The sequence below is a fragment of the Chroicocephalus ridibundus genome, chromosome 11 (genome assembly GCF_963924245.1).
Source record: "Chroicocephalus ridibundus chromosome 11, bChrRid1.1, whole genome shotgun sequence".
In the NCBI taxonomy this organism is placed as follows: domain Eukaryota; kingdom Metazoa; phylum Chordata; class Aves; order Charadriiformes; family Laridae; genus Chroicocephalus; species Chroicocephalus ridibundus.
Genome location: NC_086294.1, coordinates 21,936,700 through 21,959,918, shown reverse-complemented (window position 1 = coordinate 21,959,918; position 23,219 = coordinate 21,936,700). Strand labels below are relative to the sequence as shown.

The window sequence follows — 23,219 nt, the reverse complement described above, 5'->3', positions numbered from 1 at the left end:
CACGGGCTGCTCTTGCTCTGACAGCAGCAGGTCCCCACGTCACCGCGCAGGTTGGGCTCCTGGGGACGGACCCAGGGTTCGCAGAGTGCATCTGCCCGGTCACCTCCTGCTCAGCAGCACCCCAAGGCTGACACAGCCCTTTGCCCGGGCACCTTCCGCGAGCCATTCGCTCAGCCAGACAAGCCCACAGGGGAGCCCTCGCAGGCCCTGCCAGCAGCGGGGGACCAGCACCGTGACACCCTCGACAAGTAAATGCCCCCCTGCCCTGCTGGAAGGGGCTGCCCAGGCCCTTGGCGTGCCACGCCATGGGAGAAACCAGCCTGGCGGCGAGGCAGAGCCAGCAGACAGAGCGAGCAGGTGACACCTGCGGACTGGTCCCCGCACAGCCTTGTCTCTCCCTCATCCCTCCCGCTCCCACCTCGAGGGGAGCATCCCAGCCCCTGCCTTGCCCGGGGAAGCTCTCGTTCCCCTCGACTCAGGTGGGTTACAGGGAACCATCCTCATTCCTGCTCTTCACCCGTGCCATTGCCCCGGCTCCACCAGCACCGCGGTGAGCCTGGCAGCTAGTCCTTCCCGGGACACCTCATACAGGGCCAGAGCAGATCCCAGTTCCCCTCAGTGCTGCTGGGGGGACAATCAGGCTCTCCAACCCCCCCTGAAAAAGGCCAAGGCAGCACGTGCCACAGGAGGCAGGCAAGGAAGGGAGCAGCTCAGCCCGGACTCTCCTCCCGACTCCCCAGAGAGGGAAGTCCTGTGCTACCTCAGCTGCTGACATCCAGCGGACCTGCGGATGCTGGGGCTCGGCTCAACCACAACCGCTTCCTGCAACGAAGCGACCACAGCACAGCCCTGGGGGTACCTGGCAGCGAAACACAGGCACCATCTCACTTGGAGCCCGTTTCTGACCGGCTTGGCCTCCAAACCAGAGCAGATCACCTGTCCAGACACAGCTTAGCCGGGGCCAAGCCAGAAACGTGTGCGCTGAAGCCAGTAAGGTGAAGGGAGCAGGACAAAGGAGCGGCACGGCGCAGCACAGCAGAGGGCATTCACAACTCACAGGTGCCCTGACAGTTCTTTATTGTCCTCTGAGCTGGGTGGCAGCTCAGCCATGTCCAGCGCAGGAAAACCGACTCCTGCACCTGCCCTGGGAGGCAGCACCAGTGTCCACAGCAATGCCGCAGAGTCCCGCTCTCAGCCTCTGCTGTTGGTCCCAGCGAAGCCCGGGTCTCAGCCCTTTCTGTCCCTCTGTGTCTCGCCAGCACCGCCATGCTCGTCTGCTGCAAAAATCCTGCCTGCTCCAAGCAGCTCAGCGGCAGCGCCGGCATCTTGGCACAAGCACAGCACACACGACCGGCACACGGGAGACGGGCTCAGCCAAACGTGCACCAAGGGGTCTCGCTCGTGTCACAGTCCAGCAAGATATTAAGGACGGTGCAAGGGGCTCCTGCCACATTCAGAGCTGTCCGCGACTCGATTCCGTACCTCACGTTGTTCAGACCTCCCTCTCGATCCACCTTAAACTGTTCCTGAGGAAGAGAAAGACCATTCAGGCCACGTTGGCTTCCAGTGGAGGGGGGAAGCACCCTGTGCCCGGGGAGGGAGCACAGAGCTGGCAGGGGAGGACACGAGAAAGGAGCGCTCAGAGCACATGGTGATCACAACCCGAATCTCCCGTGGTTCCCCTCGACCACACAGAGGTCTCACCTGCTTCTGCGCAGCGATGCGCTTCTGGTCTCTCTTCCTCCAGGCTGGGTCATGCAGGTGCTGGAAAGTTTCATATCCAGTCGTGATTCCAGAGGGACGGCGAACCTGGAAGGAGAGCAAAGCTACTGGAAAACCTGCTGTGTCTGCTACTGCAATGGGGAGCGCAGAAGGGCTGCCTTCCCCAGGTTCTGACCTGGGCAGCCTACAGCCAGGGCCCAGGTAGGGAGACAAGGAGAAGGGCAATTTCAACCCAGGAGGCCATGGAGCACCCCTTACCTGGAGACCAGCTCCTTTGATACGTCGATAAAACTCGTCATCCTCCCGTCCCCAGCCCCAGAAGCGGTTGGACATGCCGTTGCACTGAAATGAGAGGGGCATCGTACCGGCCAAGGTCTGGTCCAGCACAACTCTGTGCGCCACAGAGGAGCAGAGACCAGCATCACAAGCCCTGAGCACCAGCGCAGCCTTCCCTCTTCTGTCCCCCACCAGCTCAGGCAGCAGGTTCTGCCCCCGAACCATTTTCACTCCTTTCCCTCCTTCGCAAGTGTGGAGCACAAAATGTATGGCTGTTCACCAAGACAATGCCGTAGCCCCTTCCCCAAACTGGCCGGGATGTCCCACCCACGGGCTCACCATCTCATAGTGCTGCTTGGTGAGCAGCAGGATGCCACCCACGTAGGTCTTGTAGTGGTAGAGCGGGTGCAGCTCCGGAGATGCCACGTGGAAGGGCCCTGCCTCCGGGAAGCTGTAGTCCAGCTGCTCGTTGAGGGGCAGGAGATCGACGTCGTGCATCGCGATGTAGTCGGTGTCGTTGCCACTCTCCAGAAAGCCCACGTTGATCAGCGACGCCCTGTTAAACCTGCCACGGGACCGGGGACTCTCAGCGCCACGCACAGCAGCCGCTGTCCCTTCACGTCCCTCTCCCGTGCTCCTCAATGCTGAACGTTCGGCTGGTCCCCAAATGGGGACACACACACGCGGTGTTCCCTGCCTTCACAGTGCTGCCCGAAACTGCCTTCAGAAACTTCACAGCCCATCCTGAAACTGCAGCCCTGCTTCTCCCTGCGCAGGCAGCACACGCCGAGCCCGACGGCACCGCGCAGGGGTTTGGCCACTGCAGAACCCAGGGGGCTACAGCAAGGCCCGTCCTGCCCGAGGCCGGCTGGGGAGCTGCGCAGCACCCGCCGGGGCTGCCGGCAGGTCCCGGACAGCGAGCAGGGGGTGAGCGACAGCATTTCTTTGAATTTCAGCCTCCCCAGATGTTTGCGGCCATGGCCCCACAACACTGGGGAGAAAGCTGAAATACCTGGGGGTGGGTAATTCACTTCTTGCTTAGGAAGAGAATAGCAAAACATCGCTTTGTCCTTCTATAAGCTTTAGAGTGAGTAAATCTGGGGAGAGCATGACACCTCAGCCCTGACTCCCCGCTGCCCAGGCCCTAGGCTTCTCCGTGCCGCCAGAGCGAAGGGGGAGACCCGCCAGCCGGGACGGAGTCCCGGAGAGGGGCCCCCTCGCTGCCTCTGCTCGCTGGGGCGAGGGGAGACGCTACCTGAAATGATCCACCTGGTTGAGGATGAAGATGTGATGGCGGATCCTCTTCTTGCTCAGGAAGCGGTGCATGTAGGGCACAAAGGTCAGCAGCTCCTCGAAGCGCTCACGGAAGGGGACGAGCAGCGCCAGGCGATGGGGACCCCACGACGGCTCGTCCTCCGGCGGCGCCGGGGGCGGCTGGGGGGCCTGGGGCGGGCAGGGCTGGCGGGGACCCCCCCGGCTCTGCCCGACGCCGCCGCCGGGGACCGGCCCCTCGCCCGAGCAGCTGAGCTGGAGCCAGAGCAGCGAGGCGAAGCCCAGGAGCAGCGCCAGGAAGAAGAGCGGGAAGATGGAGAACCTGCCGGGCAGCAGGCCCAGCAGCGGCGGGGACCTGGGGCACGGCGAGGAGAGGGGGGAGTCAGTCAGCGGCCGGCGGGGACCCCCAACCCGCCTCCCCCCCGCGCCCGCTGCCACCCGGCGCGTCCCCGCTCACCCGCCGCCGCGCAGGCGGAGCGCGGCCCTGCGGCGGGCCGGGCCCATGGCGCTCGGCCGGCTCCGCCACCCGGCCCCGCCGCGGGACACGCTGGCTGCGCCCCGCCGATCCGCGCCCCCCCCGCTCCCCCGGAAACACCGCCCGGCCCCGCCGTTCCGCCCCGCTCCCTTCCGCCCGGCGGGGCGGGCCGGGGGCGGGACCGGGGCTGCGGGGACACGCACGCACCCCCCTCACCGCCGGCCGGGGCCGCCCCTCCGCCGGGACAACCCCCACCCCCCCCCCGCCTCGGTTGGCGTCCCCCCAGCCGGGAGCCTCCGGGGAACACCCCACCACCCCCATTCCCCCGGGACCCGCCAGGATTGCACACACCCCCCCCGCCAACCGGGACACCCCCCACACACCAAACCGGGACACCCCCGGGGACAGCACCACCCCCCAACACATACGGACCCGCCCCCAGCTCCTCCATACTGCAGCCCCCCACCCCCGCGGAAGAACCCCCCCCTTTCCGCACAGACAGAGCCACAGGTGGTATCAGTCCTTTAATGCCCCTCACAGCCCCCTCCCCACAGCCCCCATACATTCACACCCGCCGCCGCTTGCCCCCCGGCCACGGGCAGCACGGCAGGTCCCGTCCGGTGGGGGGAGCACTGGAAAAAACACGGGGAGCGACCTCCGGGCTCCCCCCCCGCAGCCCTGGGGGCCCCCATGGGGCATCGCCCCCCTGGGTCCAACCCGCCGGATGCCGACGGCTGGGCAGGGGCTACAGCCAGACAGACAGATAAGAAAATACTTCTGATATTTCTCAGAAACAGCTTTTAGAAACCACAGTTTTTACAGCTCCCCATAGAAAAGATGGGTTCGGGCACAGGCCACGGCCCAGGTCTTCATCAGTAGAAACGCTTGTTCCGCTCCTGGCGTTTCTGGAAGACCACGGCTCCCACCACAGCGCAGACGATGATGCCCAGCAGGGCGCAGAGCAGGAGCAGGAACACCTTCCAGCCCGTCAGAGGCCCGCTTCGGAAATTCCCTGTCGGGTCATCCACGTTGTCTGCAAGGACAAGAACAGCTACAGAGACCAACACCTCAGCTCCTGAGGGGTCTCACAGCTCTGACACCTTTCAACAGGCCTTTAAGAGTCCAGCCCTGGCATCCCAACCCTCCACTGAAGGTCTCCGAAGCCCAGAGACTCACCTTTGGGTGATTTAAGAAGGCTGACGCTAGGCTCAATCTTGGTCCAGTCAACAGTCTCATCTTCTAGAGGGTGCTCCACCATGAGCTGGAATAGCTTCATCGAGATAATGTCGTGATTGTCTAGGAAACAACCATCAGCACCAAAGACTGTCAGCAGCTCTGAGAGATGTCCACGCGCTCAGAGCACCCCTAGGACCATGCTGTGCCAGGTCCAGGTCTCCCCCACTCTCAAGCCATCCTCACACCCCAGGTATCAAACTGCAATTTGAAATGTTCCTTAGCTCTTAGGTACCTCCCTTCTCAGCCCACAGGTCCCTATCCAACAAAATTTTAACAATTCAGGGAAAAGAAGCCGTCAAAGACATCCAGTGCATCCGTAGCATTACATTCCAGGCTCCAAAAAAGCCGGTATTCCTGCAAGCAAAGTCCCCTCTCACCAGACAGATCTCCAGTGCCAGCAGAAGCACCGAAGAAGTAGCCAGTTGGCAGCTGCACCCCTGCAACGTCGATGCAGTTCTTCCATTCGTTCCTGTCTTCGACGTCGGTCATCACCTGTGAGACCAGGGGAGCATCACACCAAGAACACACGTTGCCATCCTGCCTGCCCACAGCTCTTTTGGAGCTGGAGGCGCAGGTGGTCGAGCCTGGAAAACCATCTCCAGGTCACCTACTGACAAAGCAACACCCGCCCCATATAACATGCGAGACACCCTGCAGAAGGTGTCCGCCGCATCTCACCGTCAGGCGGCCTCGGGAGTACCGAATGGCCAGGAAAGTGTCGTGGTTCTGGTTCCGAAGGTCGGCAGTGCAGCCCGCCAGCTCCGTCCAGCGCCCGTCCTTACTGTGGTCGTATGTCAGGGAGCCGTTGTTCACCATCGCAGAGATATAGGGGAACACGCGCTGCAGGGAGGAGAGCGCTGCTGCTTTCAGTCTGCAAGAGCCTTCGAGTTACCAAGCAGGAGCCACCTTCCCCTGCCTGGTCAGAAACCTCAGCGAGAGCAGGATCTCAGCCAGGCGCAGCAACAGAGCCACAGTTTTACTGCACAGCTGGATACAAAGGGCAGAACAATGAAATTAAGGCTCCTTTTCCACACAAAGCTGCTTCTAAACTGAGTGAGGGCTTGTTCTGGCTAAAGCAGAGCAGCCATTTCTGACCTTCGGTATCAAGACTGCCCCTGAGCCCCACCACACCACGTGGCCAGGGCAACGAGACGGCTCCAGACTTGCCGAGTAAGTTCCAGAGCGGGTAAGAAGTGTAAGAACAGAGCACAGGACCCAGAGCAGGAGAAATCTCACACGAGCAGCGTAACCACACTCAGGGCTTTGTAGTCAGCAGGTTATGGACACTGCAAGAAGCCAACTGGAGGCAAGAATTCAGCTGTCAGTGAGCATCAAGAGGGGGATGGGGTCATTTCCAGGTGCTTTATGACACATTTTTGGTGCAATAGATCTCACTAGCACCATTACATTTTCTGACTGTGCTGTAATGAAATCCACAAGCATGGAGCAGCAGAGACGAAAAGGACCGTCAGCCTCCACAGGACTGATCCGTATACCTGCCACAGGGAATTCTGGAGCAAAAAGCCAATTCAGGAGTTACTCTTTTAGAGACATGCAGGTTGAACACAGAGAATAAGGCCAGCAGCAAGGATCAACCAAAGCACAGAGAAGTTTACGAGGAGAGACTTTTCCTTGGTCCGGGCATGAAGCACTTGGAGCACAAAGCTGTGAGGAAACAGCCTCCTTGGCACTGAACGAGCTCCCTGAACTACTCACCTCTGTGGCTTCATCGTTGGGATATGTATCAAGGAAGATAGCCAGTCCGTGAAAGTTGTCCTTGCTGCCAAACACAGGACCTGGAAGAGGGCAGAACACAGGGAACACAAGGCTCTCAGAAGGAATTTGTGCTCAGAGATTTCTACTGAGAAGGTCTGTAAGAGCTGTTTATTGCCAAGCAGACGACTGAGGGTGCCTGTTCCCAGGACAGAACATGCGGAACACGCCAGGTGAAACCTGACAGACAGGAGCTCAAATGCCCTCCCTGGCGAGAAACCTTCCAGGCCAGGGGCAGCTCAAAGGGCAGCTCCCTGGGCTGTCCCAGGGCACGCGTAAGTGCTGACGAGGCCTCAGCCCGGCCAGGCGGCCCCCGCCTGCGCACCGTACCTGGCACCAGGCGCTCCTGCGTGTACCACAGCGCCAGGCCGTCCCCGTGCAGGTTCTTCTTGCCGGCTCCGTGGATCTTGAAGTGGACATGGAGCTCCCAGTCCTTGAGGAAGCAGGGCTGTGGGGAGAGCCCGCCCAGCGGCGTCAGGGCAAGAGCCGGGACAGGCGCTGGGGCCGCCCCGGGCCGCTGCCGGCCTCCCCCCGGCCCCGGGCTCTCACCATGCGGTTCCAGATGGAGCCTTCCCGGCTGCGCTCGTCGGGCGTCAGGCGGACGTACTGGCTGGTGACCATGGTGCTGCCCTGGAAGTCCCACAGCGGCATGGCGGCGGAGCCCGCGCCTGCAACGGGCAGAGAGAGCGCGGCTCAGCCCGGGCCGCCGCGGGGCGTCGGGCCCGGTCCGGCCCTGCGCTCACCCTGATACGGCTTCATCAGGGAGTGCTCCCGCTTCAGGTGCTCGCTGTTGCCGTCCGTGAGCTCGGCGGGTGCCGGGCGCGGCCCGGCCACCGCCAACAGCAGCGCGGTCGCCGCCAGCAGCCCGCCCGCACCCGCCGCCATGCTCCCCTTCCGCCTTCCGGCGCGCCGCTCCCGCCCCCGCCCCCCTCCGGGAACGGCAGCCCGCGCCGCCAATCAGAACTCCCCACGCCACCGCGCTCCCGCCTCCGCGGGCATGCGTCACCCCTGCCCGCCTATGGCGGAGAAGGGGGCGGGGCCGGGAGAGCGCGCAGCTCCAGCCCTGCTTCGGGCGGGCGGTGGGGAGGGGGGCGGAGCGGCCAGGCGCCTCCCGGCGTGCACTGCGCGGGCGCGGCGGCGCGTGGCATGCCGGGAGCTGTAGGCCGCGCCCCCCCCTCGTGCCAGTCAAGTGCGCGGCTCGTGCCGCCCGCGGGACACGTGACCCGCTCCGGAGGCGCTGAGGCGGCGGCGGCGGACGGCGGCCCGTCGCCATGACAACGGCACACAAGATGGCGCCAGGCCTTCGGGACGGACCTCGGCCCCGGCCCCGGCCCCGGCCCCGGCCCTGGCCCTGGCCCCGGGAACGGCCCCGGCCCGGGGTCCCGCAGGCCTCGCCGGGCCGCGGAGCGGTGGGGCGGGGAGCAGCGCTGCCCCAGCACCGCTGGAAGGACTGGCCGAGGCATTGCGGAGGTCACAGGCAGCTTTATTGAGGGCCGCAGGGCTGCAGCCCAGCGCCTGGCACAGCAGGAGGGCCCCAGCCCCGCTGCGGCTTGTCTCCCACCCAACCCCAGTGTCACGGGCGCTCATCCACGGCAGCTGTGGAGGCCAGGGAGATGCATCTTCCAGCCCTCGCGGTGGGCATCTTCAGCAGAGTGACAGAAGCCCCAGCTCAGGTGCATTCAGGGCAACGCGCTTCCCAGAGGCTCTTGCAGAGCAGCTCCTCTCAGTGGCACACACAGCGTGGCTGCAACCAAGGCTGTCAGCAGGCAATGACACCCCTCCATTGGTGGGTACAGCCCCCCACTGGGGACCTGACTGCAAGGCCAAGTCTTCCCTGTGTCTTTATGCTTGTCCCAGATCCTGTGCACACGTGGAAGTTCCTCCAGACAGCAAAAGATACAAAACCGAGGCCTTCCCGAGCCAGCCATCATGGCTGGGGCAGCACCAGTCCCATCCTACAGGAGCAGAGGGGAATACACACCATTTGGCTGGCTGGATGTGCCGTGCCTGAGGGTGTAGCCAGTGCTGTGGTGGGACGCCCTGTGTGTATTGCAGCAGCCTCCACAGGGTGTGCCAGCAGTGTGGATGGACAAGTCCTGAGTGGGTTCTCGTTCTGGAGGTGTGCAAGCCCTTGACACAGTGGGACATGTGCTCCACTCCAACAGCACCGGGGCTGCAGGAGGGTCAGGGGGTATGAGGAGCTCATGGAAGCCCAGAAGGCAGGGAGAGGGGAAGCCGACTGATTAGTGAAAGATTGGGTGGGAAGCCCATCTGAGCACAGCAGTCCGAGGCTCAGGGCCCAGCCAAGCCCTTGGGGGAGTCTAGGGATCAAGGGGGCTGGCCATGGCTTAGGGACCTGCAGCTCAGTCCAGTCTGGCACTTCACAGCTCTCACTTCTTCCTATTCATGATCTGGCTGGAAATCCAGTTCATCCCATCCTGGAGGGAAGAGAGAGACATGAGCACAGCCCCAAGAGCATGGCAGGTCCTCGGGTCCTCTCTCGCCTCTGCAGAGCCCGCAGGCCCCCATCTCTACCTGCACTCCTTCCCCAGACAAGGCTGAGCAGGCCTGGATCTGCCATTCCCGGTCCCGGTAGGTGTGGAGGCTCAGCCCTTCTGCGATTTCGGCTGCAGGTGCTGCAGTCACTAGGTCCTGCTTGTTGGCAAACACCAGCAGCGGGACCCCTGCGAGGGATTCCTCCTCGGTGAGCTCTGCCAGCTCCTGCCAAGAGAGAACCATCTCCCAGGGCTGCTTCCCACTGCCACTCTCCTCCATGGAGCTGCTGGGCTGCTTGGCTGAGCTGCCCAGGGCAGGCGGGGGCACCTCAGCCCCCCAAAGTGCCTCACTCCCCTCTCTGTGGTTCTCTTATTACAGCCAAAGAAGCCATGAGGTCTCGACATCCCAAGGGAGAGATGCACCCCTGAAGCTCCATCTTACCTGCAGAAAGCGCAGGAGCTGCACACTGTACCACCTGAGGGCTGAAGTGCTCCCAGCACCGAGAGCCTTGGGCAAAGGGCAGCTACAGGAGGCTGCTGTCAGCTCTGTGCTGTCTGGCACACCCACACCGCCGTCTGGTGCCGGTACAGCCAAGACTGGCACTCGGAGTCTCACCTTCCCCTCTCCAGCTTCATTCCCAGGGTTTGTAACTCAGAATTCGCTACTTGTAAACCTTTGCTTGGTTGTATCGCTAACCTGGCGCTGGGGAAGTGGGACAAGGGCTGGCGATCGAGGGGTCACTCTCACCAGGGGCAGAGCCACCCCCATGTCGGGTACCTGAGGGGCATCACACCCTACTCCGAGGGAGCTGCTGGGCATGGATCTGCCATGCGGTGAGGTGCCTCTGCGTGCTGAGTCTCTGATCATGAGCCATTCCCATGTAGCTCTGGGGGCAGCTTGGCCCCCGCAGTAGCGTTGCTGCTTGGTAGAGAGCAGCCTCCCTCCCCCCTCCACTCCTCAGAGAGCTGGTGCCAGATGGGTCCGAGCCCCAGGACCCCACAGCCACCCCCCACCGGACCCCTCGTACCTGCCCTGTCTCCTCGAAGCGCTTCTGGTCTGCACTGTCAATGACATAAATCTGCCATGGGGACAAAAGGGACAGTCAATGGCTCCTCCTCACTCAGCTGCACAGCGCTCTGCCTTCTGCAGGGGCTGCACACCTCTGCTGGGGTACAGGGCCCCGCGAAGAGGGCACGGCTCTCCACGCATGGGGCTGAGGGGGGCTGCGGGCAGCCGCCCCACTCACCAGCAGGTCAGTGCTGCCCAGATACTTCTTCCAGTACGGGCGGATGGAGCGCTGCCCCCCGATATCCCAGACATTCAGCTTGAAGCCGTGCGAGTGGACGCTCTTTATGTTGAAGCCCTGCACGAGGACGCAAACCCCGGCATCACTCAAGGGGAGGGTAGGACCTGCCACATTCCACTGCCCGTGGCCCCCAGCAACACCTACCTGGGTGGGTGTGATGGTGCTGACCTCCTCGGACGCCAGGCATTTCAGCAGCGTGGTCTTCCCGGCGTTGTCCAGCCCCAGCAGGACAATGCGGAGCTCCTGCTCCGGGGAGCCCTTCAGCCTCTGGATGACAGAGAGCAGCCCCTGGGGGCGCGGGGTGCTGGGGGAGTCCTGTGGGGTGCCGGGTCACTGCACAGCACCCTTATTTTGGAGGGAGGAGCTGGGCGCACTGTTGGCCATGGGTACGCTGTGGCTATGGCCTGAGTGAGCTCCAGGGCTTGGCTCCCAAAGCGTCTGGGCTCAGGGTAGCCCCACGGCAGATCTGTCCAGACCCAGTCCCCACCCCCAGGTGTGCTGTCCCTGCCCGGGGAGCCTTGCCAGCTCCTGGGTGTGCTGGGGGGACAAGCCCAGGGTACATCCTGGTCCTGCTCTGCCAAGCTGCTTGACACTGCTGCCGGCAGCTGGTGCCAGCACCCTGGTGCCGGCGGGATGTCACCGTACTCCGCTTACCTTCTGCACATCACCCATGGTCTGGGAGTCGCTCCGTCCTGTGGCGCGCCTGGGGAGCTGCCAGGGGCTTGTCCCCAGGGCCCGCCGGCGGCTGTGTAACCGGCACGCTCCCCATCCCCAGGGGAGGAAGAGGATTATGGGCTCCAGAATTAGCTGCTGTTTCTCCATTTACCCACAGCATTAAATAATGCCCTCGGCAAATCCCCCAGCCAGCTGTCGCTCCGCCGTCGCCTACCCCCGGGATAAACCAGGTCCCGCCAGGCTGGGGCACTGGGGCACAGGGCATCCCTCTCCCCGCGGGGCCAGCCTCCGGTTCGGGGAAGGCAGCACAGCGGGAGGATGCGGTACCCAGGCACTGTGGGCATCATCGCGGGCAGACCATGGCAGTGGGACGGAGCTGTGCAGCTGGCATGTGATACTGGGAGAGGCACCGCAGCCCCAGCCTCCAGGCAGCAGGGGCAGACCACAGGCATGGTCGTGTCCCGGTGCACAGGGCCGACACAGTCCTCCGTGCGAGGGGTGATGCCTCAGTGCATCCCCACGTCCCACCCTGCCCGATCAGGGCAAGGTGACACCAGCACCCACAAGCTGCTCCCTCAGAGGGTGGCAGGAGGTAACGCTGAGGCTGGAGCTGCTCGAGGCCACGTCAGCCACTGCCCCAGCTCCCCGCTGCCATCCGAGGGAAACCACTGGGCCCCAGAGCAGGTCCTGGGCAGCCGGAGGTTGGGGGTGGCAGAGGACAGGGGTCCAGAGGGACACAGGCTCCTTTCCCAGCAGCCCACCCCTGCCCAGGTGGGATGAGGGGCTCATCCGTTCGCCATTTGGATGAAATATATTAATTACGCAATGTCTTTGATTCTTGCATGCTGCAGTTCGGTCCTCGGATCAGGTTTCCTAGCAGAGAGGTTATCCTTGTGGTGAGGACCGTGAGTCACGCACTCTCGGTGAGACATTTTTATTTATAACTCCTGTTGCAAAGCCAAGCCAAACAACACAGCTACGCTCTGACAAAGGGAAGGGGAGAAGCACGATCGCCCCCCACCCCACTGCTGCTCTGTGCTGCCGCAGGGGGCCGGGGGGCAGCAGCAGGGGCCACCCTCCGCTCCCCCGTGCCCAGAGACCCTGCCAGGGCTGCGGCTGCTAATGCCGCTCTGCTTTTGTGCATTTTCGTGGTGGGAACACTTCATTTTTCTCTGCATAGATCTGCACCCAACTTAATGTTAGGGTTCTGCTTTTGATAGGTTAATCACCCACCTTACGTCCCAGTTATTAGCATTTCCATGAGTGGGTTGCCATGGTGCTCTGCGGTTTATCCTGTAACTGTTACTTACTTATATTTCCTAACAAATATCCTAAAATATCCTTGACTGGTTTGTGGTTGCTGATCAACATGGAACCCCGACCTAGGAGATGGGCAAAACTGCTTAGGCATCAGTTTGGTGACTCCAAGCTGCACGTCCACCACTCCTCTCTGCCAGGCTCTGCCGGCCTCCACGGTGCAGGCAGCTCTCCACGAACACCAGTCACTAACAGGACCAGCAGCAGCAGCAGCACGGCCCTGGGGACCACCCCCAGACCCACCGCTGCGTGACCAGGGTGGTGGAAGGGGGCGTTGGTGTGCTGATGCCCCCCTGCCCCTGCACCCCCTTTCCCTGGGGTGATGTGATGCCCAGGAGGAGTCACCTGGGGCTGCCCAGGCTGCTGGGAGTGGTGGGGGGGGTGGTGACCGCAAGGTGGCACAGACCGTGCTGGTGATGGGGACTGACTGGGGTGGCGATGGGGAAGGGATTCAGATGGGGATGGGGACAGGGATTGGGATGGGGATGGGGGATTCAGATGATGATGGGGATGGGGACGGGGACAGGGACTGGGATGGGGATTCAGATGGGGACGGGGACAGGGATTGGGATGGGGACGGGGATGTAGATGCAGATGGAAACAGGGATACAGATGGGGATGGAGTCACAAATGCAGATGGAGACAGGGAGAAGGATGGGGATCGGGATGGGGACGGGGTTGGGATGGGGTCACAGATGCGGATGGAGACGGGGTTAGGGATGAGGACCGGGATGGGGATGGGGCCGCGGCGTTTCCTGGCCCGCAGCCGGTGCCGGTGCCCGGCGGGGCGGGGCCGGGGCCGGTGGCGGCGGCGGCGCGGGGCGGGAGGGCGGCTCCGCTCCCCCCGCTGCGGTCTCGGTTCCCTTGGCGACACTTCCTGTGGCAGCCGAAAGCGGTAGTGCCGGGGAGCGCCGGGCCGGGCCGGGGGAGCCGCGCCGCGCCGCCGGCCGGGGATGCTGCGGGGCCGCGGGCCGCGCCCGTAGCGCGCTGGGCCGGGCGGTGCCAGGCATGCAGGGCAAGGCCAAGCTGCTGCTGGTCCACAACGGCCGCATGGTGAGTCCCGGACCGGACCGGGGCGCCGGACCCATCCCCCGGGGCGGCCCCGCCCGGCGGCACGGCGCGGGGCTGGGCACCGGGCAGGCGGCGGGGCGTGGAGCGGATACCGGGCAGACGGACGGATGTATGGGGCCAGGTAGTGGGCAGGCAGGGGGTGTGGGGCAGATAGCGGGCAGGCAGGGGTGCGTGTCTGAGTATCAGGCAGGCAGAGGGATGCACGGGGGTAGGTAACGGGCAGGGGGTGTGGGGCTGGGTACCGGGCAGGCGGGGGGCGGTGGGGTGGGTGACGGGCAGGCAGAGGGATGTATGTGGCCAGGTACCAGGCAGGCAGGGGGGTGTGGGGCGGATAACAGGCAGGCGGGGGGATGTGAGGCTGGGTAATGTGCAGGCAGGGGTGTATGGGCCTTGGGCATCCACAGCAGGCAGAGACGTAGAGGGGTATTAGGGCAGGCAACAGCGTATGGGGCTGGGTAACAGGCAGGCAGGGACATATGGGGCTGGGTAATGAGAAGGCAGGGGTCTGTGAGACAGCGATGTAAGTGGGGCTGTACGGCACTGGGGTAACGGGCATGCAGTGGTGTACAGGGCTGGGGTAAACAGGAGTCAGCAGTGCTGGGGTGCGTGGGACTGGGTGGCACAGGCAGGGCAGAGCTAATTGGGTGTGGGCAACGGGGATGCTGGAGAAGACCAAGCAGATGACAACATAGGGGTGTGTGGGGCTGGGGTATGAGCAGGCAGGGCTGGGATATGTGGGGCTGGGGTAAGGGGTACTGCAGTGGCGTGTGGGGTGGGGTAGCAGGGACAGGCAGGGGTGGGATAGTGGGGCTGGGGTGTGTGGGGCTGGGATGGGGACAGGCAGGGTGTGTGCAGGGCAGGCTGGGGTGCGTGGGGCTAGCAGGGTGGGGGGCACTGGCCAGCCAGGTCAAGGGCACCATTTCAGTGTGGCCCCAGGCAGGTGATGAGAGGCAGCACCGTGCAGGGAGTGCTTGGCTGGGCTTTGACTGTGGAGGCTCTGCCCCTCTGCCTGCTTGCTTTGGGTCCTGGGGTACCGCATCCCCATGGCTGGTATCTGGGGTGGCCCAGGGGATGCTGCATGGCACCCAGTCCTGCTCTGCCCTTCGCTGGGAGCTCTGCCCTTCGCAGGACCCGGTCCTCGTTTTTGGCCATCTGCCCTCAGTAGCCCCAGGCCCCAAGGAAGGAGGGAGCAGGCAGTTTGCCTGCCTAGGGCTGTGGTTGCCTTCCTTCCCTCCCCTCCTCCCCTCCTCTTCCTGTGCCGGGGAGGCTGCTTCTCTTCTCCCTGGGCAGTGGTGGCAGGGTTACATCTGATAGCGTCTGCCCTTTCCCAATTGCTGGCCTGCCCTCGGGGCAGTAGATGCACCAGAGGTGGGAGAAAAGCTGTGCACCTCTTGTAACTCCCCATCCCTACTCGCTGCCCCCGCCTTGGAGGCCTCCTACCGTGGGGCAGCTGTCCCAGTTGCAACTAACACCAGAGCGGTGTCTGCCGGCAGCCCGTGTCCCTTGCTCCTGGGTTCGGACTAGGCTTGCCCTGACGCTGCCGCCTGCCCAGGTACCGCTCCACCGGGCTGGCAGGCGCCGTGTGGCCCCTCTCACCTCTCTTCTCTCCACCCCCGCAGGGCCCGGCTGTGTCGGATGGAGGTAAGGCTGCTCTTTGCTCTGGGACAGGAGGCCGGCATTGCCTTCAGGGGAGGGGGAAGCCCACAGCCAGCCCGGTGCCAGGGGCAAGGAGCCAGCAGAGAGCCAGGTCCTGTGTCAGCACCGGCTGTGCTGTGGGCGAGTGCGTGGCCGGGCGCCCGCAGTGCTGGGCTGGGCACTGTGCTTGCCATACCCCACCATCCCTCCCGCCCAGCCCCGTGTCGCCTCTCCCTCCCTTCTGGCTGCTCAGCTGACTTCCTTGGGAGCTGGGGGCCGAGGGGCTTCCCGGGGCAAGCAAAACCTGGGTACCAGCCAGCGCCGGGTTCCCCGAGGGGGTTTGTCTGTCTGTCCATCTGTCTCATTGTGCACCAGATATCTTAGCCGGCCCATTCCCACATCTCGGTCCCGCTGCAGGATCCTTCCAGCGCGAGGTGCCGGGGGCTGCTGTTCCCACCTGCACGTGCAGACTGTGTGCAGTGACCCCGTGTTTTGCACAGGAGAAGGGTGGGGAGCCTGGCCAAGCAGCAGCCTGCTGCCGCCTCTGCTCCTGCCAGCTTTGCTGGGAGAGCCCTGCTTCCGTACCCTTACCTTCTCTTGCAAATGACCCTCTTTGGCCGGTTGCTCACCAGCCAAACCAGTTCAAAAGCTGGGGTTGCCCCTGGGAACTTCCGTCTTTTTGATGGAAGGACTCAATTTGAATGCATGGTCATCTTGGGTTTCCCCGAGGGAGGGTTTCCTCCGGGTTGGGAGCCAGGGATGACACTTTCTGTGCCCTCCTGTTGCTGGGTTTGTTCCTTGTCATAGCCGGAGGAATGGAGAAGGTAAATTCAGGCACCTCTACCCATCCTCCGAGCTTCCCTTCACGCCATGTGCCAGCTGTGTCCCTTTCCACCCTGCTTTCCCTCCCTGGCTGGGTGCTTTCCCCACGCATCTGGCTTTGTTCCCCTGGGAGATGAGTCACAGGTGGAGTCATGGTGACACCCCGGGGAGGGGAGGATGGCCGGCGCTGGCAGGAAGGGCTGTCAGGGAGGGCTGTCACACCAGACGGTGCCAGCTGTGGCATCACGGCGCTTGATCCACCGAGGATGCCGCTGTGATACCAGCTCCTCGTGCTCCCTTCCTGAGGTCTCGCTGGCTTGCGTCGGGATGGGGCGGACGAACTCCCTGCAGATACAGGGGCTGCTGGCAATGGTGGGGGTGACTCTGGGGGGCAGACAGAACTCACCCTTTTTCTCTCTCAGAGTTAAACGCCTCCAGGGCCCGTGGCAGCAACCACAGCGTGAACAGCCTGCCAGGGCCGCCGTCCACCTGTGGCTCCACACAGGGGTCTGTGGTCAGCTGGGCCGAATCCTTCGAGACGCTGCTGCAGGACCGCGTGGCCGTCACCTACTTCACTGTGAGTGCCACAGCCCACACCTCAGTCCTTGTTACCATTGGCTCCTGGTCATCGGCAACCAAGCCATCCCACAGCCACGGTGCCATCCAGGCCAGCAGCTCTCTCTGCCCCGCAGGAATTCCTCAAGAAGGAGTTCAGTGCTGAAAATGTCTACTTCTGGCAGGCGTGCGAGCGCTTCCAGCAGATCCCGGCCAGCGACACGCAGCAGGTACCAGCCTCTCTGCAGCCACGGTGTGGCTGAGCCTGAGTTACAGCTGCTGGGAGGGATGTGGGCAGAGGGGGAGGTGGCTGTTGTGCCTGTATGTCTCAGGGTCCTGGCAGACCCCTGTTCCGGGTGGCTGGGGTCTCTTGCGGGAGGCAGAAGGAGACGGATGCGATGTGCATCTGAAAGCCACAGACCACGGAGCAGGACATGCTTCTCCAGCCCATGGTGGCCAGAGGGTGGAGAATGCTGTTGGGAAGACAAGAGACCAAGGGCAGGGAGCTAGACGGGGGCTTGTGGGGACAGAGACACACAGCTCGGGGGGACAGTTCCTACTTCGGGCTGTACCTCTGCGGAGAGACTGGCGTGTTGTGCCCAGAGCTTGGTGCTGGGCGGCGGAGGCTGGGTCCGATGCCTGTCCTGATGTGCAGGTACCGAGCTGGTCCCAGGAGGACTCAGCCCTTCAGAGCTCGGATGACTCCGTGGGGTGAGACAGGGGCTCCCCACAGGGTAGCAGTGAGGAGGGGACTCCGGGTCCCAGCCTGACCCCCCCATTCCCCTAGCTGGCCCAGGAGGCACGGCGGATCTACGATGAGTTCCTCTCCAGCCACTCAGTCAGTCCCGTGAACATCGACAAGCAGGCCTGGATTGGGGAGGACATGCTGGCCACCCCCTCCCCAGACATGTTTCGCGTCCAGCAGCTCCAGGTACGAGCAGCACCCGTGCTCCACCCCACCCACGGGACGGGGGCTGCGGGACCACCCTGTGCATCACCCAGCATCGCTGCTCTCACCCTGGGGCCGTGCCATGGGGCAGTGGCCAGAGTGAGCCGTGGGTGGGCAGGGGGCTTAAGCCCGCATATCCTCCCTTTGCAGATCTTTAACCTGATGAAGTTTGACAGCTACACGCGCTTCGTTAAATCCCCGCTCTACCAGGCCTGCCTGCAGGCAGAGAGCCAGGGACAGCCCCTGCCAGACCTGCGGCCGCACTCCCGCAGCAGCAGCCCCCCACCTGACCTCAGCAAGGTGAGCAGGGTGGGAAGGGGGGACGGGGACTTGTCCCTTTGCCTGAGAAAGCGGTTCTGGGTCCTTTCCCTGCTCCTCGGAGCAAACCCAGCCCCAGGCTGAGGACAGACAAGCAGTCAGGGGACCCAGGAAAGGGACTGGTGAGTCTCAGATGTCCCCACGTTGACATGCTTCTTTGTTTGCCCCAGAAGTCAAAGCTGAAGCTGGGCAAGTCCCTGCCACTGGGTGTGGAGACGGCAGGCAGTGGTGCCAGCCGCAGCCCCCGACGGTCCTTCAGGAAGGGAGAACGGCGGGAGCCCTCCTGGGCAGGTAGGTGCTGTGCCGAGCCAGGCAGCCAGGACCATGCCACCCCCCAAGGGAGCCCACAGTCCCCGCCACTGTCCCTCTGTCTGTCTTAGAAGGGGGAGAAGGCGGTGGGAGCGCCATGCTGTGGCGGGAGTCCCAGGGCTCGCTCAACTCCTCGGCCAGCCTGGACCTGGGCTTCCTGTCCTCCACCAGCACGGCCGCCAGCCCCTGGACGGAGGTGAGTCGTCACAGCGCTGGCCCTGCGCCATCACGCTGCCACCAGCCAGGCTTATCCTGCTGCATCCCTCCTGCAGGGCCATCGGAAGAGCCTGGGGGGCAGCGAGGCAGAGCTGCCGTCCAAGCCCATGAAGTACTGCTGCGTGTACCTGCCTGACGGCACGGCCTCGCTGGCCTCCGTCCGGCCCGGCCACTCCATCCGTGACATGCTGGCGGGGATATGCGAGAAACGCGGCTTCAGCCTCCCCGACATCAAGGTTTACCTGGTGGGCAATGAGCAGGTAGGGTGGGCAGGGCAGGGAGGGGGCTCCTGCCAGCCAGACTGTCCCCAGGCTGTGACCGTGTGCCGCTCCGCTTGCTCTCTCCTGATGGTTTGGCTCTTTCAGAAAGCGCTGGTGCTGGACCAGGAGTGCTCTGTGCTGGCAGACCAGGAGGTGAAGCTGGAGAACAGGATAAGCTTTGAGTGAGTGGGAGCTTTGGGGCTGATGCTGTTGCCCACAAGTGTCTGGTCCACATCACACGTGGCCACCCCACGCCCAACCCCCAGGCAGCCCTGAGCGCCCCAGCTGTGCCCGTGTTTGCCTGCAGCCTCTGCTCCCCTTCCACAGGCTGGAAATCTCCTCCCTCAACAAGACCATCCGCATCACGGCAAAGTCAACCAAGCGCATCCGGGAAGCGCTGCAGCCCGTGCTGGGGAAGTATGGCGTGAGGATGGAGCTGGCGCTGCTGCGGCGGGTGAGGGCTCACGCCTCGGCGGGCACAGCCCCAGCCTCCTGCACCCGGGACGCTGCGGGAGGGGGCCGGCTGTGGGTCTCAGGCCAGGGGCTACCGGCAGTGACTAGGAGGTGGGGAGCAGTGATCCATGCTGGGGGCAGGTTGTGGGCTTGCGGAGAGTCACCGGTGTTTGAGATGGGCCATGGCACCCCGCCGCGGGCTGGGAGGGACCAGCGGGTGTGCTCTGCACTGCGCAGCCCATGACCCAACAGGGTCTGGCGGGGGAGCTCACAGGTCCTCAGCCTGGCTGCCTCTGCCGTGCCACAGTGAGCGTGACACCGGCTGGCTCTTCCCGTTGCAGCACGGCGAGCCAGCTGCCCTGGACCTCGAGAAGCTGGTCAGCACGGTGGCTGCTCAGAAACTTGTCCTGGAAACGCCGGCAGGTAAAGTGTCCTCCCCCCAGGTCGTGTCCCTCCTGCAAGCCGTGTACACTCACAGAGCGCTCCCAGGGCCGGGCTGCTTTCTGCTCCCTGGGATGGGCTCGATCCTGTCACCAGCCGGGCCAGGACTGGGGTGCTGGCACAGGGCGCTGAGCAGCACTTACCTTGCAGACATGCGAGTGACGGAGAGCGCCGAGGCCGCAGCCGCCCCCTCCCCACTCCGGAGCGAGGTGAGCTCAAGAACCCACAGCCCCAGTCAGAGATGCCCCCACGGCTGCTGCCACAGTCCGTGGGGAAGGTGTGCCTTGCTGCGACCCTGGCACATGCCACAGGGCCGGACAGTGGGTGCCGAGCTGGGAGCCAGGCTGTGGGAGGGCGACGGGGACGTGGGCTGGGGGAGCACTGCCTCCTTGCCCCGTCGCTGAGGCTTGTGCTGCTCTTTGCAGGAGGGAAGCCCGACAGGAACGGAGCCCGACATGCTGTGGGAGATGCCCTCTTCCTTCTCCCGGCCCCGGTCTTCAGCTGCCACGAACCTGAACCGCCGCACATACGACCTGGAAGGTGAGACCTGGCATTTCTGAAACCTGAGGCGCTGGGGTAAAACACGGGGTGAGGGACACAGGGCTCCTGGTCTGCTGGGGATGGGCTACGGGGGACGGGGGGTCCCCCGGTTTTCTGAGCATGGGTGCAGAGTCCCATGGGTGCTGTCAGGGAGCAGAGAGAAGGTGCAGGTGCTGCGCCTGGTTCATGTTCAGGGTCATGTCAGGTGGAGAGGGCAGCTGAGGCGTTAGGACAGGAGCCCAAGTGCTGGGCTCAGGTGCATGACCTGCATTTCCCCCAGGGCTGGTGGAGCTGCTGAACCGTGCCCAGAGCTGCCGGGCCAATGACCAGCGTGGGCTGCTCTCCAAGGAGGACCTGGTCCTGCCTGACTTCCTCCAGCTCCCCGGGCAGGACAACAGTGCCTGCAAGGGGTCGGATCAGCCCCACGCCCCTCACCCAGGCTCCGAGGGAAATGGCCATCCTCAGCCCGCAGAGCCGGCACCGGCTCAGCCTCCGGTCGACCACGAGCTCCGATGAGTCCTGCTGCACACCTGCACCCGGCGCGTGGTACCCCCGGGCCATGCCGGGGTTCAACACGGGGCCCAACCGGCCCCTGCCCTGCGCCGCCGACACTGCCCGGACCGCAGATTCGTCCACGTCCTGTCCCAAACTGTCGCGTCGCGTCGCTGTGAGTGGTTGAGCCGCTGCCATGCCCCTCGGTGGGGTCACATCCTGGTGCACGTCAAGGGAGTCCTGTACATAGTTCGAACCCCCGTTGCAAAGCACTTTGCGACGTCCCACGCATGCCTGGCACTGTCCTGCCCGGTGCCTCTGCCTGCGGCAGAGCTGCCGCCCCGGCAAATCCTGCCTGTGCCGGGCTGGCACAGCCCCGTGGACTGTTCGGGTGGGGAAAGCACCCCTTCAGCTGAAGGGTGTGCAGGAGAGAGAGGACGCGGGTGGGTGGGGTGGCAAGGCAGGCACCAGCCCCGAACATCGGTGCTGTGGGCAGGCAGGGTCAGGAGAACATGTGTCCGGAGCTGAGGGCTGGATCCGGTCCCTGACCCTGCAGGAACGGGGGTTCCCCTGTTGCTGATGTGCAGGTCTGCCCGTCCTGGGGAGGGTGAGCATGGTCCTGCTGGCCTGTGCCCCGGGCAGATTGTTACCGTCTGCATTGCGTGAGCGTGGCTGGGCCGGATCCTGCGAGGCTCAGCGCTGTTGTGGTGCAAGGGCACGGAGCGGTACGTGGTTCCTGCCCCGAGCAAACAGAGGCAGAGCCAGCGGGTTGTGCCAAAGCAGCCTTCCTCCTCCCCGCAGGGAGATCCTGTGTGGGCGGCTGCTGAAGTGATCCACAGGAGCAGATCCCCATAGGTCCCCTGCCCCAGCCCGGCTCGGGCCGTGGGTGCTCAGCCCTTGGGGACAGGCCTGAGGGGTGCCAGAGGAATGCAGCACCCCTGGGTGCTGAGCATTTCAGCCTGGTGTGCAGGTGCCCAGCCTGGCACCCCTGCCGGCGGCGGTGCTGGCCAGTAACCTTGAGCCCAGCTCTGCTGGACCTGGCTGTGCCTGGCAGGTCCCCATCCCAGGCAGCCCCATGTCCCCAGAGGTTCCAAACCCCATCTGTGATGGAGACAGCCCCCCGACAGCAGCCAGGAGATCCCTCCATCATCCATGTGTGCTGGGGCCCTTCCCTGGGTCACCGCTTTGTCACCACTGCCCGGCCAGAGGCAGAGGGGTGGCCCAGGGCAGCCCTGGGGCTCGCCTGGGGATGAGGGTCATGGCCACCCAGTCCCATGCTGCCACAGCCCGCTGTGGCCCTTTGGCCCTGGTCAGAGCCCCCCTGTGTCTCCGTGGTGCTGCTCAGTCCCGTCTGTGGTGTGAAACCGGGGGAAATAAAGAGCATTGCCTGGACGCGCATCTCTCTCCTTCCTCCGCCGCCGAGGCTGGATGGTCCTTTTCCTGGCGGTGATGTCCCCCCAGCCCCTCCATGCCCCACGGAGCTCCCCCGGGGCCAGGGAGGGCTGCCTGGCAGCAAGGGGCAGTGCCAAGAGCTTGTTTTCCCGGCACCGCTGATGGCGTAGGGGAAGCTGCGGAGCCGGCACGGCCAAGGACTTCAGCCCCGGCCCTGTCAATGAGTGACCACCAGAGCTGCCAGGGCCTCACCATGTTAATGATTGTGGGGGCAGCTGGCCAAGAGCCCCCGGGCACGGGGCAAGTGCGGACACCGTCCTCCTGACCCCCATAGCCTGGCACGGGGCTCTGTGAGTGCCACTGGCCACACAACCCCAGCCAGAAGTGTCCCCAGACCCTGCAGAGGGAGGGCACGTCGCCTGCTGTGGCACCTCCTGGGTGTTCAGCTCCATCAGTTTGTGACTCCGTGGAGGCTCGGTGATGCTCCAGCAGCGGTAGGAATGTCCACAGGCTGTCCCTGAGCACACTGGGGTACCCAACAGATCCCCCCTTGCTCCCCCTGTGCAGTTGGAGCTGGCTTGTCCATGGTGATGGGTCCTGGGAGTGACGGATCCCAGAGGAACAGGGATGTGGCAGCCGTGCCGCCCCTCTGTGCCTGCTCCCCAGAGGCGCCGGGCTGGAGGGGCCTTTGTCCCCTGGCTCCCCCCGGGTCAGATGCGGAGGCGAGCTGGCCGGGCGCCTTGCGGGTGGACGGAAACTTGGCCAGAGGTGCGTAAACAGCAGGTAATGATAAACGGCGTCGAGGAGGTGGTGACGGCAGCACTGGTGTCACCTCGCTCCTGCCCACCCCGGCATCGCACGTGCTGGGAAGACGTGGGCTCTGCCCCACACAGTCCTCGCAGCGCTGACGACCGCTCCATGCTGAGGCGTTGGCACGGGCTGAGCCGGGCCGCGTGCCACCATCAGCACAGCGACAGGACGCAGGGACCGCTCTGGTGCTGACGTAACCCACCGCCAACACCCTGGCGGCGAGGACGGCGCATGCCCTGGGCAGAGCCGGGTGCCCTCGTGGCTGATGCTCAATGGCCTCAAGGATGGTGGATGTGTGCGTGGCCTCACCTCCAGTTTGGGACACCCCAGCAGCGCCAGCACCGAGCTCTTCTCCTCCTCCTCTTCCTCTCATGCAGAGGGTGAAGCACCCAGCGCCAAGTGATGGAG

General features: G+C 64.2%; 4 protein-coding genes across 4 annotated transcripts; 1 reads left to right on the top strand and 3 right to left on the bottom strand.

The window, feature by feature from the left end:
- Positions 1–1,067: 1,067 nt before the first annotated feature.
- On the bottom strand, positions 1,068–3,882 carry B4GALT7 (beta-1,4-galactosyltransferase 7). The gene is made up of 6 exons (XM_063348983.1): positions 3,728–3,882; positions 3,254–3,625; positions 2,338–2,563; positions 1,981–2,064; positions 1,705–1,809; positions 1,068–1,526 (listed from the first exon to the last, which is right to left on the bottom strand). The coding sequence occupies exons 1-6, from the start codon at positions 3,772–3,774 to the stop codon at positions 1,371–1,373; spliced, it is 990 nt and encodes a 329-aa protein (XP_063205053.1). The 5' UTR covers positions 3,775–3,882; the 3' UTR covers positions 1,068–1,370.
- Positions 3,883–4,528: 646 nt separating this feature from the next.
- On the bottom strand, positions 4,529–7,682 carry LMAN2 (lectin, mannose binding 2). The gene is made up of 8 exons (XM_063349483.1): positions 7,498–7,682; positions 7,304–7,422; positions 7,085–7,202; positions 6,698–6,777; positions 5,660–5,821; positions 5,359–5,473; positions 4,922–5,041; positions 4,529–4,778 (listed from the first exon to the last, which is right to left on the bottom strand). Exons 1-8 carry the CDS (start codon positions 7,637–7,639, stop codon positions 4,618–4,620), a joined length of 1,017 nt encoding a protein of 338 aa, XP_063205553.1. The 5' UTR covers positions 7,640–7,682; the 3' UTR covers positions 4,529–4,617.
- Positions 7,683–9,144: 1,462 nt separating this feature from the next.
- LOC134522057 (ADP-ribosylation factor-like protein 3) lies at positions 9,145–11,228 on the bottom strand. The gene is made up of 6 exons (XM_063349323.1): positions 11,211–11,228; positions 10,701–10,844; positions 10,497–10,613; positions 10,278–10,328; positions 9,290–9,475; positions 9,145–9,192 (listed from the first exon to the last, which is right to left on the bottom strand). Exons 1-6 carry the CDS (start codon positions 11,226–11,228, stop codon positions 9,145–9,147), a joined length of 564 nt encoding a protein of 187 aa, XP_063205393.1.
- Positions 11,229–13,357: 2,129 nt separating this feature from the next.
- On the top strand, positions 13,358–23,184 carry RGS14 (regulator of G protein signaling 14). The gene is made up of 15 exons (XM_063349097.1): positions 13,358–13,601; positions 15,239–15,260; positions 16,499–16,653; positions 16,769–16,861; positions 17,419–17,562; positions 17,731–17,880; positions 18,069–18,189; positions 18,279–18,403; positions 18,480–18,683; positions 18,789–18,865; positions 19,011–19,137; positions 19,478–19,559; positions 19,728–19,786; positions 20,003–20,117; positions 20,398–23,184. Exons 1-15 carry the CDS (start codon positions 13,557–13,559, stop codon positions 20,631–20,633), a joined length of 1,755 nt encoding a protein of 584 aa, XP_063205167.1. The 5' UTR covers positions 13,358–13,556; the 3' UTR covers positions 20,634–23,184.
- Positions 23,185–23,219: the final 35 nt, after the last annotated feature.